A 15,865-nucleotide genomic window follows, 5' to 3' on the forward strand; every position below is an offset into this window, starting at 1 on the left:
GGGGGTGGATTAGCGCCTATTTATCTCTTGTCGGACAGCGGGTTAAACAGTGCGCTTGGCTGTATTGCATCGGCCTCTATGGGAGCGCTCTGACCACTGCTAGAGCTGTTTGCAGTGTTCTGCTGCCATCTTCTGGAAAACATGCCCCAGCTGGTGAAAACCAACGTCTGGAAGAGTAAGTGGCGTGAAACCAGGAGACCTGTGTGCAGAGACGGATTTAAAATTCTAGGCACTGTCGGTGCTGTCACCCCCCTCTCCACCCCTCGCGAGGTTTGACAACAGAGAGCAGAAGGTCTAAGGCACAGTCCCCCTAGTTTCCTGTGGCAGCTCAGTGGTAGCTTCTGTGGCAAAAATGTAAAAATTCTGAAGCAAATTGGCAAACTTTTCAGTCTTTTATTTTACATTCTAAAAATAAATTAGCTTTACAGTATATTTATTCGTATAATTAGTATAATTTATTTTATTTCTACTGGTGAAGCAAAAGAATCTCAAGCATCAGTAGAGGGAGAAGACCTCAGAGATGGAGAGGGGAAGGGAGGAGGATCAGGAATGGGTGGGAGAAAGGGAGCTGAATGTGAGAAGGAAAGAGGATCAGGCATGGGGAGGTTGGTCAGATGGGGAAGATTAGGAATCTGGGATGGGAGAGAGAGGGAGGTTATGGGATTGAGAAAGGGGAGGAGGGGGTAGGAAGGGCTGGGAGTTCCAGGTTCCAGGATCTAGGAAAGAGGGAGAGGTAGGAAGGAAGGGAGGTTCTAGAATCTGGGGAATAGAATCCAAGATCAAGGGAGGGAAACTTTGAATTGCAGTGGGTGGGGAGGAGAGGAGAGAGGTGGCGTTAACATGCTCTGGTCCTATTTCTCCCTGCATCCCCTCTCTAACATCCCACCCAATATGGCATATACATAAACACACACACACTTGGCACCAATCCCTTCCCTCTCACACACACAGGGCCGGCGCGTCCATTAGGCGAACTTCGGCGGTCGCCTAGGGCGCCGAATCATAGGGGGCACTGAAGGGCAGCCATATGGTGCCCCCCCCCCCCCCACCTGTTTCGGCTCCAACTGTTCCTATTTCTCTTTGCCGCGGGCAGGATAGGCCCCCGCTTGCGGCACCACGTGGTTACTCTTCGGTGCCCCCTACGGCTTGGCGCCCTGAGAAGCACATAGTCGGAGGTACACTGCCTAGCTGATCCCGCTCTCATCCCCCAGCTTCTCTTCCCACCCTCCAGTGATGTCTTCTCAAATCCTCCTAATCTCCCCAAAATGATCCCCCTCTGCTTGTTTGCTACAGGCTCACGTCCCCTCTGCTAAGTGAGATTCAGCATAGCTGAAAGCCAGCAAATCGTCGGCGAGCCTGCTGTCCCCCAGATTTTTGCCACTCTAGGCACAGGCCCGGTGTGCCTACTGACAAATCCAGGCCTGCGTGAGTGTATCTACCATCTACCGCTCACTCCCCACCAGTCACCTAGGACCTAATCTCCCCTAAGGCTCCAGCTGAGAAAAGGCTGCCCTGCCCAGTGGCTCTGTGGTACTATTGCATACTGCCAGGCAGAGACCTGAGTTCAGTGCCCAAGTCCGGCTTCTCTTCTGTGGGACAACTGGGGCTGGGGATATTGTGAAGGCAGTGGTCATGGCACCTGGGATGGAGGGTGGGGAGAAGTGGGGAGGAGAGAGTGTATCACGCATTGCACGGCGGTGACACCTAAATGCAAGACTCAGGCTGCAGGTGTGCCAGGTTTTGAAAGGAGCCATGGCCGGTGAGCCCTTTACTTCCCTTCTCTCCCCCCCCCCCCTCCCCCAGTAACGGCTGATTCTAATTGGGCATTCACGGGATCAGGAAGAAGCTCCTGAGCCAAAAAAAATAAAAATAAAAAATAAGACTCAGTTTCTGATCATGAGACGGCAACTTCAGTTCATGTTCCACACTGCATTGGGATATCTGCAGATATAAGGCCTCATGCGACTCCATTGCACAGAAGGCATGCCAGTACCTGCTAATATTTAATCCTGTTGTGCTTTACTGCTTAACTGAAAGTTTCTTTGGTTGTGTAACCATGAGATATGTATTCTATAATGCTGCCTATGCTGCTCGGGTTATAGAAATAATAGCCTCTTGATGGCTAGCTCTCTGTCACTCCTCCCTACGTTGATTACTTTCTCTTCCCTTCGACCTTTCCATCTACCTACCTTGTCATTCCCGCTGTCTGACTTTCAGATAGCACCATCCTAAAGTTTATCCTTTCTCCTTTGGATTTTTAGCCTGCCTTTCCAAATGAAGCTCAAGGAAGCTTACAGCATTATTAGTGATCCAGGCACTGGAAATCCCTGCCCCAGTCAGTGTCTACCTGAGGCAACAAGAGATAAAGTGACCTTCCAAGGTCACTGGGAGAGTCTGTGGGGGAAGTGGGATATTTCTTGACAGTATAAGTGCTAATGTAACTCTTCTCTTCCCCCACCCCAATTTGGGGGCGCCTTACTGTTGCATGGTTTATTTCTGTGGGTGTCCTGCTTCGGGCAAAGAGACAGCATTGTCCCGGCCCGCCTCCAAAGAATCAAAGGAGGGGGAGGAAAGCTCTACCTCTGGACAGAGGCACTGAAGGGCAGGGCTAGCTGGGAAGATGAGGATATGCCAGCTTGTTGGACAGACGACAGAGAGGGGAAGCCTTACTCTGAGCGAATACTCCCTGTCTGGCAGGCAGACCGGTCTGGTCCACGGAGGCAAGAGGTCAGATGCCAAGCCGCAGGCATTTTCAGCACTTACTCCAACAGCAGCGCCTCCTCACTTCTTTCTGGCACTTGGCAAGTATTAAGAAGAAGAGCATTAGCAGTAAATCTGTGAGACCGAGATCATTTCCAACTTATCTTGGCTTACAAGTGAGGTTCACTGCCCCGGGAAGCCACATCCAGGGTACCTGGGTCTGTGAGCACCTTCTCTGTGTTAAGCCCCTTACACACACTATAGGCAGTCAAGGTTTTACTGGTTTTAAGTTCTCAGATGCAGACAGACTGTTAATAAGTGGCTACTGAGATGTAGAGCCAGTCACAGAGGCCTGGAAGCACTTGAGTCACTCTGATGTACTCTAGGTGGAGGATTTTATTCTGTAACTAATTTTCTTTTGACAGACATGCAGATTTGTATAGTACTGTGCTCTTTCTTTTAAGATTTCTTTAGATTAAGGTTTCATGTGTTAAACACTTTACATGTCTTATTAGATTCCATTTTAGGGACCTGTAATCTGTCTAAAGACACATCTGGCTGTGCGGACAGTTGTAGGCCGCTTCCAGGATTGTGCTGTGGTTTTAGTAAGAGAAGGAAGTGGGTGGGTTAAGGTGGTTTACAGTAGCAATTTCACTCATGGACCCTCTTCCTCAAACCAGTGTCGCCACTCTCTCACGCCCAACTTGTTCCTCTAGTCCCCATCCCAGCTTTTTTTTGTGCTCCCTCTCTGGCTATTTCATCTTCCCTCATGTCCTCTTTCCTCCATCCCAAGCTTCTAATACTGTCAAAGGCAAACTGATTTCCCTGTGGATGCTTCTCCTCTGTTTCCTTAAAGGGAGGGAGGAGGAACGGACAATCTACTCCCCCCACCCACTGCTGTTTAAACTCTGGTGGTGGGGAGGGGGTCTGCTTGGGCATATTTGCTTTGGACTCCTCTAGGGTCGGTATTGCTGCCACCTGCTCTCCTCTCTGGACACAGCCCACCAGGCACCTGCAGCCGAGGCACATGATGTCAGTGAGCCAGGAAGCATAATAATATTCCCATGTTGTCGTAAAGCCTTACCCACGAGCCCACCCACCATCATCTAGAAGGTCACAGCGGAACTCGGACAGAATGCGCACACAAGATGGGGGAAATGCTGGAGCTGAATGTCAGTCTGGACAATGATTTGGGTCCTTTGTTTTCCATTTCTATTTTCTTTTTCCCTGGAATTTATCAGCATTTATGATAACAAACAAAAATGGGAGAAAAATTAGTGTGAAGAAAATAACTAATTTTTTTCCACTGAAGTTATCCCATTTTTTGTTTGTTATTAAAAAAACAGATAAATTCTTGGTGAAAAAAATAAAATTAAAACTGAAAAAGAACAATGAGGAGGAGTGTGGAGCCACGAAAGGGGATCAGGTGGCTGATCTGGAGTGGGTTACTGATTCCTCTCTTCTTGGAGCCAGCAATTTACTGACACCCTTCCCTTCTGCCCTATGTAGGCTGGTGGATCAGAAATGGCTGTAAATGTAAGGTGTGGAAGAGACTTGGAAACTCATTTCTGGAAAGTGCCTTGTCTTATATTTGGGCCATTACAGTATTTTGGGTTTGATGAGCCGTTTGGTTTTGGTATTTTGGATGATGGAGTAGCTAACTCCCTGTTAAAGAAATCAGTATGAGCTAGTTTTGACTGGGAACCAAAATATGGTATGTCTTTGGCATTTGGGTGAATGCTACCACACCAAATTTTATGTTGGCTGGATGACTTTGTTGCAGTAGATATGAGGCAGAAGCAGCTACAGTGATTACCAGTAGACACTCCCAGTTCTGTACAGATGCTTTCAATAAGCAGGACCTTGCACATATTAATATCTGTACTCAAGGGAAGAAAAAAATGACACACTGAAACATATGTATACTGTACCTATGATAACAGAAAAACAATTCTAAAAATAAAAGCATCTGTTTTGGATTTCCAAATTAAGATTTGAAAACCTTGGGAATAAATAAGGTTTATGATATAACTACTTTTTGGGCAACTTGATTGTGCTTTTCTCACAGGTTCAGAGATAAATATGACAATATGCCTGAATGTGCAGGTCATTAACTTTACCAGGAGGGATTAGAATGATGTAGAAAAGCTTGACATAATCATATCTCAGGATTACCTGAGCTCAACAGTGAGCATTATTGTGACCTCTTTTAAGCTTTGCTCTACAAAAAAAAACAACAAAAAACCCGAAGAACTGCTGCTCTCAGACAACCGCTGCTCTCAGACTGACGTCACAAACAGCTGCTTTCACCAGGGTCGATGACATCAGAAAGCTCCACCCCCAACAGCTGCAGCCAAACCAAAAGTGCCAGAATGCGATTTTTTAAAATGAAATAATAGTTGCCCAATAGATGGAGGATGTATGTGAGCTTTTGATTTGTAGACACCCCATATCTCACGGCAGACCAATGAGACCAAATGTTTTGGGTAAGGAAACTGGGTCATGTCGCCTTTTAGCTGCCCTCAGATTGTCTGCCTTTCATATATATAGTTTGATATACAACGAATAAAGAGAAACACTCCCATAAGAATACGGATTGTTTTTATTTAATATTGTTGAAATAACAAATATAAACAAAACCACACACACACCTCACTTTCGAAGTAAGAAACATATTTGATAGCCCCCAAGCATATTTAGCTACTTTGGCATTACAGTTTTATCAAGTGAGCCTATTTGAATATTAGCTGGTGACCCCGCCCAGGGCCAGGGCGGCGCTTCTTCCGCAGCTCCTGCCCGGGCGGGAGAGAGGAGGCGGAGCCACCGTCGTGAGTGAGACACTCCTGAGGGGGGGAGGGGCAGCGCATAGCGGCTCCCGGCATGGATGAAGAGGAGGAGGAGAAGGAGAACGCCGCCTCGGGCGAGGCCCCCGCCTGCGGCTCCCCGGTCTTCCTCTTCCCCGGGGCCCGGCGGCGGCGGCTGGGGGAGGAGCGCTTCTCAGGCACGCCTCAGCCGTTCTGGCCGCACCCGGTGCTTGTCAGCCACCCGCCGCCCGGGGCCGTCAGTTCAGCGCCGGAGACACGTGAGTGCGGGGAGAGAAGAGGGAGGAGGAGGAGGAGGGGGGTCTTCCAGGGGTGTGTGACGTCAGTAACGCGCGGGTGAGGGGCTCTTTATGCCACCCCCCTCCCCCCCACAAAGGATTGGCGCCTGGGGGTGCCCTAGCACCTCCCTACCCGAAAGGGTCACGAGACTCCCAGTCCTTCCTCGCGGGCTGGGGGGAGGTGCAAGGGGCGCGGCTGCTGGGAGTACGATACTATTTACTTTCATTCTGTTGGTATGGATTCAGAGAACTTTATTGGTATGACAATTTTTACGTGTGCTGCTAAATTACTTGAAGTGAAAAGGAAAAGCTATAGCTTGGCTCTGCCTGAGGGATTAGTATGCTATAATATAGTTTTTTTTTGTTTTGGTTTGGGGTTTTTTTTTTTTGTTTTTTTTTTTTACAGCGAGTTCGGAGAGAGCAAAGGGCAGGAATAGACAACTCCGCCCTCCAGTGCCACAAATCTGGTTTTCTGGCTATCCTCAATAAGTTGCATGCAGTCTGTCTCATGCATATTCTTTATGAATATCCTGCATATTCTTTATGAATATCCTGAAAACCAGGCCTGTTTGCAGCACTGGAGGACGGCATTACCTATTTCTATCATAACGCTTTCCAAACCTGTCCTGCCAGCCAGTCTGGTTTTTAGGCTACCCATAATGAATATGTATGAGATAAATTTGAATGGCTGATCTCCCATGTTTATACACGTATTCATTGTGGATACCCTGAAAACCTGACTGGTTGTGGGGATTTCTAGGGCAGGTTTGAAAAGCCCAGTTTTAAATAGACCTAGGGGAATTGGCTCCCATTATACACCGGTTGAAAACAGTTTTCTGCTCCCTCCCCCATGCAATTATTACTACTTATTTCTATAGCACTACAATATGTATGGCATTTTGTACAAAACATACATAAGGCTACTACTATTATTGTAATATTTATCAAGTGCTACAAAACAGGCAACCCTGTACAGATACGCAGAAGAGACAGCCCCTGCTCCACAGAGGTTGCAATCTAGTCAGGACAAACATACACGACAGACAAGGGTTTGTGGGTAGTATATTTATTTTACAGAAATACTTAGGTTTTTAAATCAGCTTAAAAAGTAATTTATTTATTTTTAAAGAGAGTGCCCCTCTGATCCTACAATCTACTCCAGACACAGTCAAGCAATTTTCATTTATTATGGAAAACACCCTTTAAAATCAACAAACCTGTGATCAGGGAGAACCAGGATTTAAGATTTAAAAGCAACTTGATAAAGATGGATTATTAGCTGTGATCTGAATTTGTCCAGAGAGGGAGCAAGACACAGGAATGCTCTTCCAGGTTACTAGTGCAAAAAGATGGAATTTAGCAGTGGAGAACGATGTAGATAAATGCCTCTTGCCTGATGAAGAGTTCACAAGAGTGGGTATGGGGGGAGAGTAAGAGAGGAGAGGTAATGAGGAGCTGCAGAGCGAATGCACTTGTAGGTGAGGAGAAGCTTCAACTGTATGCAGAGGTAGCTAGGGAGCCCATGTAGTGACTTGAGCAGAGAGGTTACATGGTTGTAGCAACATTGGATGACAAGAAGTCATGCTGCTGAATTTTAGATACTCTACTGGAAACATATGGTCCAGCTGGGGTCCTGCTGTTAGCAGTTTTGTGAGTGGAATTGGCTATAAGGGTGGCAAACAGACTAGCAAATTAAACTAAATAACTCTTGGAGACGAGAGTCAAGCAAATCAACTAGTATTTTGTTATATTTTTTATTATGATTTATTAACTGCCTTTTTGAAAGTAAAATGCTTTAATGTATTTTACAAAGGTAAAATAACAGGATTGTATTAGAATTGGTATCACAGGTGGACTTTTACTTAAAGTGATGTACATAATTTAAATACATTTTGGCAGATTGGTACAACAGGTAAGTAGGTACAATAATTATAACAATTGAGGAATACAGTACATAAAATGCTGCAAGTGTGATACCCCGGAAAGAGGCAGTTGTAGGATAAGCATTAAGTAAAGGAGTTAATGTAATTAGCCAGCTGGGTGGAGATAAGCATTGCTATAAATACACACTAAACCGCTGTGAATTGAGTTAATAGAATTTTTGTTGATTTAAGTGCATCATAACATAAAAGGTACAAATTTTATAAATTAATTTCCAGGCCAGATTGCTATTGAATGCTTGGTTAAAAAGTCTAGTTTAACCTGCTTCCTGAAGGGAGCATAGCATTTCTGACAGTGTCTTCATAGGGAAGCAGCTATTCCCGGGAAGGCTGTATGTTGCAGGTCGGAACACTTTATTTCCTTTGGTGAAAGAGTCACTATGGAAGCTCCTTGGGATGATATCAGTCTGTTAGGTGTATAGAGTAGGAAGTTTATCTGGACCATTTCCTTTTATAATGATTTGAAGTTTTAGCATGAGGTTTTAAATTTGGTCCTGTAAGGCACTGGGAACCAGCGGAGTTTTGGTAGCATGGGTTTGATGCATTTGTGCTGTTTACAGCCTTCTAGGAGATGCCCTGGAGCGTTCTGGATTAGTTGAAGTCTGTGAAGGCCTTTTGTGGTTGGGCCATTGTATGGTGTGTTGCAGTAATATAGGAAAGATGTTATGGCATGGACTACTATGGTCAGACTGTCTCCCCGATGTACGGTGAGAATTTGCATAGTGGTAGATCGCAGTGGCAGTTTTTGAAAATTGCTTGAGTGTAGGGTATCATTTACTTATTTTAATAATTCTTATATACCGAATTTTCATGCAAGCATATCAAATCGGTTTACAGTAGTTAGCAAATATTCATTTAAAAATTTCTGCATTTCCAAAAGAAGAAAGGAAGTATCACGGATAACTCAGGATGCCAAGGCTACGTACTTGTGATTTTAAGAGGAATTTATGATTCCCAAAAGGACTACAGATTACAGTATTAATCAGATTATATCATATGATTGTACAGCAGCATTGCATTCACTAGAGATGGTTAGAGATAGGGGCGTAATGGTGGGTAGGAAAGATTATTTTTACCTGTCTAGCCTATTTCATAATACTGATTTCTCCCCAGGTCTCCCTCTTTCTGCTTTCTGGGTATGGAAAGAATGAACATTGACTAAGCTAGAACATATTTGTAGAGGTGATAAAATATTGTCATGAATATATGTGTAAGGAATATAATCTACCTGCAACAGACTTCCTAGCATACTATCAGATTTCCCGTTTTTTGTCAGAGTAAAAATATTCAGATGGACTTAAAATCAGGGAAATCCTTGTTTGAAGGGTTCTGTTCTCCTTCAGTTCAACCGAAGGGACTTATTTCTGAAATATATCAATTACTGAACATTAGACTTAATGTGATCCAGCCGTATGCTAAGGCTTGGGTAAATGACCTTTCTAAGGAATTGACTCCTGAAGCTTGGGCTGATATTTAGCTTCACATTGGTAAAGCTTTCTGTATCTTTTTCCATAATTGAAAACAGTTATAAGCTTTTATACCGCTGGTATGTTACACCTGAAAAACTCAGGAAAATCTCCATGTGTTCTGATGGGTTGTGTTGGCGGGGCTGCAAAGTCCTTGGGACATTTCTGCACATGTGGTGGTCAGGGGATTGTATTGTACCATTTTGGACACAATTGGAAAATTTTCTTGCTAAAGTATTATCCATGAAGGTGCATTGTTGAATAGTGTGGAAGGGGCTGGGTTACATCCTGTATATCTTTTTTGCATTCAAGCATGTATAGCTGCTAGGCCAGAGATAGCGAAAGCATGGAAGCAAAATGTGAGTCCAACAGTTGCAGTCATCCTTAGACGATGGGACCAAGTATGCACGTCGAATAAGATGACTGCAGAGAAAACGTTGGAATCTGCGGGCATTTCATCGAACTTGGGATCCTTATTTACGCTGGCGTGCCTCTTGGGACGCTTAAGGAACTGCTACTAATCACATTGGAGAACGGTTTCCATCTTACAAGATACTTTAGTGCTGCTTGTGACTTATGGTCAGGAAGGGCCGTGGGATACTGTTCAGAATCTTACATTGGACATGTGTATCGTGCACCAATTGGGTTGCTCAAACAGTATATGGATGGATAAGGGGATGGTGGGGGGTGGTATCTCAGGGTAAATAATGGAAAAACTGGTGACACGATTGTATTTTATATGTATTTTGCAGTGTTAACTTGATGATCACCAATAAAAACGTTTATACAAAAAAAAAAAGATAGGGGGCCTAATATTCAAAGAAGTTATATTCTGCTAATTTTAGATAGACATATCTGGCAAATTTAGAAGGGATTTGCAATGGCATGGCTAACTTAACCCATACGTTCAGCGGTATGGCTGCACCGCTGAGTAACCGGATAAGTTTATCCAGCTATCTTTAGGACAGGTGTATGGACCGACCAGAGTTATCCAGATAAGTTATCTAGCTAATTCAACTTCTCCCCTTTACACCCATACTCCTCCCACCACTTAGCTGGATAAGTGGCTGCCGCTAACTGCGGCCAAATATTGAATCTATGCCACTTAGCCAGATAAGTCAGAACTTATCCGGCTAAGTGGTGTGGAATAAGGACCTTCTAGTTTTTGGTTTTTTTTATTTGCTTGCTTGTGATTTGTTCTTTTCCTTTCATGATCTTGTAGACCTCTATCACGTCCCTCCCCCATCAATCTTCTTTTTTCCAAACTAAAAAGCCCTAAGTGAGATGCTCCAATCCTTTTGCTATTCTGGTTGTTCTTCTCAAGCTCTGCCACATCCTTTTTGAGATAGGGTGACCAGAACAGCGAACAGAGCTCAGATGTGGTCACATCAGAGCTTTATACAGAGCCATGATATCTTTGGATTTGTCATCAAGATCTTTCCAAATTATTCCTAACATACGGTTGGCTTTTTTTGGTGGCTGCTGCTACCACCTTGTGCCAATGATTTCCGTATGTGGTCCACAGTAATTCCAAGCTCCCTCTTTAGATAGTAGCAGCGTGTGCTGGTAGTTTGGATTCCCCCCCAGTGTACAGTGCTTTGCACTTGCTTTATTAAATTCCTTTTGGATGCCCAAGTTCCTGACTCTTTTAGATCCTTCTGCAGTTTTACACAGTCAGCTTGTGTTTTAACCACCCTACATAGCTTATCATCTGCAAATTTTGCAACCACATTCGTTACTCCGTCTTCCAGATCATTTATAAATAAATTGAATAGTATTGGCCTTGTACTGACACCCCTTCCAGTTTGAGAATTGTCTATTTAATCCCACGCACTGCTTCCTTCCTTATTAACCAGTTACTTTATCCATTAATGTACAATACCCCCATTCCATTGCCTTTCAGTTTTCAGAGTAATTTCTCCTGTGGCACTTTGTCAGATGCCTTTTAAAGTCCAATGCCAACCAGTTCATCAGCTTCCATGTGCCTAGTTACAATTTCAAACAATTTTAAGAGATTTGTGAGCCATAACTTGCCTTCCCCAAATACTTGCTGGCTATTCCTAATTATACCATTTCCTTCTATGTGCTTAACGATTTTGTTAGTTTTCTCCACCATCTTAACTGGTATTGGTGTTGGGCATACAGATCTATAATTTACTAGCCCTGCCCCCCCCCCCCCCGGAGCTATTCTTAACAATGACCATCTTTCAGTCCTCTGGTATAGCAGCTATTAATGACAAATTAATACTCAGTATAAGTCTGCAACTTCTAGTTGAAGTTCTTTTAGAATTCTGGTGTATATTCCATCTGGCTCTGGAGATTTCTTACTGTTTAGCCTGTCTATAATTCTTATCACTGCACAGTTAGCTTCTGGTTTGGGAATCGTCCAAACAACCTCTATGGCCTTGTCTTTGATAACCCCCTTAGCCTCTTGGTCATTCAGAGGGCTGACTGCCTTCCTCACTAGTCTCTTTACAGCAAGTCCTCACCAAATTGTGATGATCTGGATATATGTCAGTGAAAAATTAATAGCCTGTTGCAAACTTGCGATGCACAATTTGCCTTCCAGCACCAAGCAGGGAGGCCGGAACTGACATCAGTATCCAATACCAGCCCTTGCCACATAGCATGCCGGATCCGCAGGGCAGATGTCAACATGTTCAAACTGTTTCCCCTGACGCTTAGCATGGAAGAGGTGCCCCGCGGATGTCAGCCCTTCAAACCTGGGCTACTTAAATGCTGATTTTATGAAGCAAAAACAATTGGTATCACTACAAACCATCCGGTAAGCCTTTGCTCTTTTGTTTTGTCTTTTTTTTAAACTCTGAATGGACTGTTTAACCAGAAGTTGTATAAGCCCTTGTTTCTGTCTCTCTCGTTTTTAATTTCCAGCATTTCTGTAAAAGCCTGTCTCTATCTCCTGTGAAAAATATCCATGAAATGCTAGAAGCTGTGAAAAAATCTACAGTGAATTTCCAGTATTTTTTTTTTAAGCCCTTCCAGAATTCTGTGTGAAGTCAGCACCTATTATATAAGCTATTACATCGTACGTTTAGATACCTTTTGCACATTATTAAATTTAGCGCAGCCAGTCCTTTATGTTAGAGGGGCTGCGGAAGAGAGGCTTCATGCTCCCGTGTGTATGTAGAGTCCTGATCTGCGGTCCATGATTGATTAAGTGATATGTTGAGTACAGTCTTTACATTTTTCAGTGGACTTAATGTTTGCTGAACAGATGGGGGCAGGACAAAATTACAGCTGGAACGCGTATTCTTGTTTCTCATGCACTGCAAGCTGCCCACCTGGCCATAGCCTACTACTGGAAATCCATACCTTGCTTGGATCATTGGGAAAACACATTGGCAAAGGTTGCATTCATGGAACAAATTGTGTAAATTTTGAAAGAGAATAACAAACGTAATTATCACATTTGGGGGGGCCTTGTTGATCTTGGCAGAGGGCTACTGGTTAATTCTACCTGGGGTCATTGTAAGGGATAGACTATCCTCCTGGTCAACATTATTGTTTTTGACTAATGAAGAATGCTTTACACTGTAGTATAGGGCTGTTGTTTATGTACATGCATGTTTACTTCTCCATATGTAAAATGTCACTTGTGCCTTTTAGTTTATAACAAAAAAAAAAAAATGTAAAAAGTCAGCACATGTGAAAATCTGTGTCCTATAGCTAGTCTGTCTCCTGTGAAAATGTAAAGCCAGCCTTCCTCTGTGAAAAGCTTCCTCAAAAAAGAAATCCATGGTGCATGAGGTTAATTAACTCTTCTTATAAGACCAGAACAATGGAGGCCAAATTGGATATCATCAAATGCTTTGAATCAGGAGAGACAGCAACTGAAATCGTTAGAGCATTGGAAATCCCCAGAAAAACTGTAGTGATCACTTTATAAGACAAGCTACAATTTCAAGAACATGTTAAGTGCTCTGCTTTTATGTAATCAACAGTATTAAGAAAGCAGCGTCTTGGCCCTGTTGCACAGATTGGAAAAACTGTTAATCGATTGGTTGGAGGATCAGAATCAACAACTGTGCTCCAATAAGTCTAGGCATGATTCGGGGGAAAGCAAGAAGTCTTTACACCGATCCAAAGAAAAACCAGGGAGGGATTCTTCCCACTGGGCCTCTTAGTGAACGTAGGGGGTCTGGTTTATATGCTTTAAAGCAAGGGCAAAGTTCTATAACATCAGGGTTGCTGGTGAAGCTGCCAGTGCTGAGAAGGAGGGAGGTTTGTTTTTTTTGTTTTCCTATAACCTTTGGTAAAATCTTTGCAGGAGGTAGCTTCTGTTCAAAACAAGTTTTTAGTGTTGGTGAAACTCTGGGCTCTTTTGGAACAGAGTTCCATCCAGAACCTATATTGCCGAAGAAGAGAGATCCACGCCAGGTCAGAAAGCTGCTAAAGACAGACGAGCCCTTCTTTTTGCTAGTGACTGTTGTAAATTTAAACTTTTGCTTGTCTACCTGTGAGGGAGTCTATAAGAAATTCCCTTAAACGACCGGCCTCGGGTATCTGGCCCAGTCCTCCTTAAGGACCAATACTGCAAGGAATTCTGGGGCAGGGGAGTTCCCTCTAGCCTAGGTTAAGTTGGCAGGGCTGAGAGGGGTTAGAGAGGCCCTGGGAAGGAGCGAGAGCTACCATATGCAGGGACCTCCTATGTTTTTAAAGGACTCTGCAATACCTGAAGTAAGGTGAGCCATATCCGTTTATTGTGACTCCTGAAGTTGAAGGTGTGCTGCCATATTTGTTTTTGAGTTTGCTTCATTGTAAAAGTGCACTTAAGGAACAACCAGAGTATGCTTTCTGTTTCCTCTGGCTATTATCAAGCCGCCTGCTGCTCAAGCTACTACTTATGATATCAAGTCGGAGATTTTTCTAAGCTTGGCACAGGAAAAAAAACCCTCAAATCTCCCAGGGAAGGATAAGAAAGTGGAAAAGCTTATTGTGTGTACCCTACTTAAGGAAGTAAGTTTGGGAAAGAAGAAAAGTGCTGCCAGAGGGGCGAGCACAGAGGTTTGAAGTACAGGCAGAGGCCCACAGTCACAGCAGGAAAAAAAAAAGGAAACCCATATTTTTTTTTTCTTCTTCTTCCCTCTCCAGGGACCTCTCAATTCCACTTGCACGCTGAAGCTGAAACAGGCCAAATGGGGTAACCCCACCTGAGTAGTCGGGGGGGGGGGGGGGTCAAGCAGTGAGTCAGGGCCAGACAGGCCAGCAGGTTTTTTTTTCCCTCTCCTCCATACAGATAACAGTTTGGAGTTGCCCAGGAACACAGATCCTGGCGGCAGGGCAGCAGCAATTGCAGAATGCTATGCAATCATAAATTGATAGGTAGCAGGTGTTGCAGAAACAATAAACGCAGCAAAGAGCAGTGCTGACTCGGCTAACAGAGGCCGTACAGACTGCTCTGGCCAAGATACCGCAGGCGTCTTCATTTCCTCACGAAATGTGTTTAAAATGAAGGTTGGTGAGGACCTGGAGATCTTCCTGAAAAACTTTGAGAGGACTGCCCATCTGACTGCTTGGCCCGAAGCCAATGACTTACTTGGTTAATTTGCTCACATGCAGAATTCTAGCAGCTTTTAAGTAGCCAACCTAGATAGGAGGCTCTCCTATGTGGAAGTCAAGGCCACTATCCTGGAGAGAGCTGGGTACATCTCAGAAACATACGGCAGCAGTTCTGTCTGGTTTCCCTGCAGCCTGGGGAGAGTCTCCAAAATCTGTTTCATCACTTGAAGGATGCTGGCTGGAAGTGGATGCAGCCAGAGGCAAAGACTGGACTTGTAGTCCAACAAGTGCTGCTGGAACAGTTCCTAGATGGGACTTGACTGACCCATGTGGAACTGGGTCTGCTGCCACACAGGCCTCACATTGGAAACAGCCCTAGAAGTGGCGGAAGCCTTCCACCAGGTGTAGTTGATGCCTGATGGCGTAAGGAGGCTAGAAAGGCATCCAGTATAAGCCCCCTGGTGAAGCACAGAGAATGGAGATCCCCAGCAGCGTCCCTCAGAGACGGTTAGCTCTTCCTTTCCCAGGCCACAGTCTTTCATATGCTTTAACAGTGGTTGGAGAGGTCACTTGGCAAGGGACTACTGATTTGAGAGAAGTGGAGTTATGGACGTCAGCCTAGTGACCCAGTTAACCCTAGAGGGTAAAATACACATGGAGAAGAGCAAATCTCCAAAACAGGGCCGACCCTCATGTTGAAGGAAAAAAAGGAACCTTGGAGAGGTTGGAACAACCCAGCAATGTGAGTGAGGTCTGTGCCCTTTGTGCAGGGAATGGTCATGATGAAGAGCAATGTCTGTATTGACAGTTAGAAAATGAAGAGCGCTTAGGAGAAATAGACATTTCCTAGCGTATAGCCAGATGGACTCAGGACCAATGGGTATTGTGCTCTTCTGCTAGCAGATGGGAAATGGAGTCAGGTTTCAAAGCTGACGTCACTCTAGATATACCCTTACAGTAACCTCAGCTCTTCAGTATCTCTCCATCTCCTAGAGGATGTGGACACTATCCCACACACTAGAATAGTATTAATAATTACAGATGAAGAAACAAAGTTTACCTTAAGGAAGATCGAGCCCCGCTCTCCTGCGGTGATACCTAAGGGTCCCTCCCCCAGTCGAGAATTCCTGAGGTTGATC

At 44.4% G+C, this 15,865-nt stretch overlaps 1 protein-coding gene across 2 annotated transcripts in view; it reads left to right on the plus strand.

Annotated features, from left to right (window-relative positions):
- The first annotated feature begins 5,520 nt into the window (after window positions 1–5,520).
- RUFY3 (RUN and FYVE domain containing 3) overlaps window positions 5,521–15,865 on the plus strand; it is a 263,821-nt gene continuing 253,476 nt past the window's right edge. The window contains exon 1 of one of the 2 annotated variants that reach the window (XM_029598577.1): window positions 5,521–5,782. In XM_029598577.1, the coding sequence (XP_029454437.1) occupies window positions 5,581–5,782 (202 nt within the window). In that variant the 5' untranslated portion in view covers window positions 5,521–5,580. Of the gene's footprint in view, window positions 5,783–5,927; window positions 6,059–15,865 lie in introns of those variants that run through there. The other variant, XM_029598631.1, reaches the window with a different exon arrangement.

The sequence above is a fragment of the Rhinatrema bivittatum genome, chromosome 1, assembly GCF_901001135.1.
Source record: "Rhinatrema bivittatum chromosome 1, aRhiBiv1.1, whole genome shotgun sequence".
Taxonomy (NCBI): domain Eukaryota; kingdom Metazoa; phylum Chordata; class Amphibia; order Gymnophiona; family Rhinatrematidae; genus Rhinatrema; species Rhinatrema bivittatum.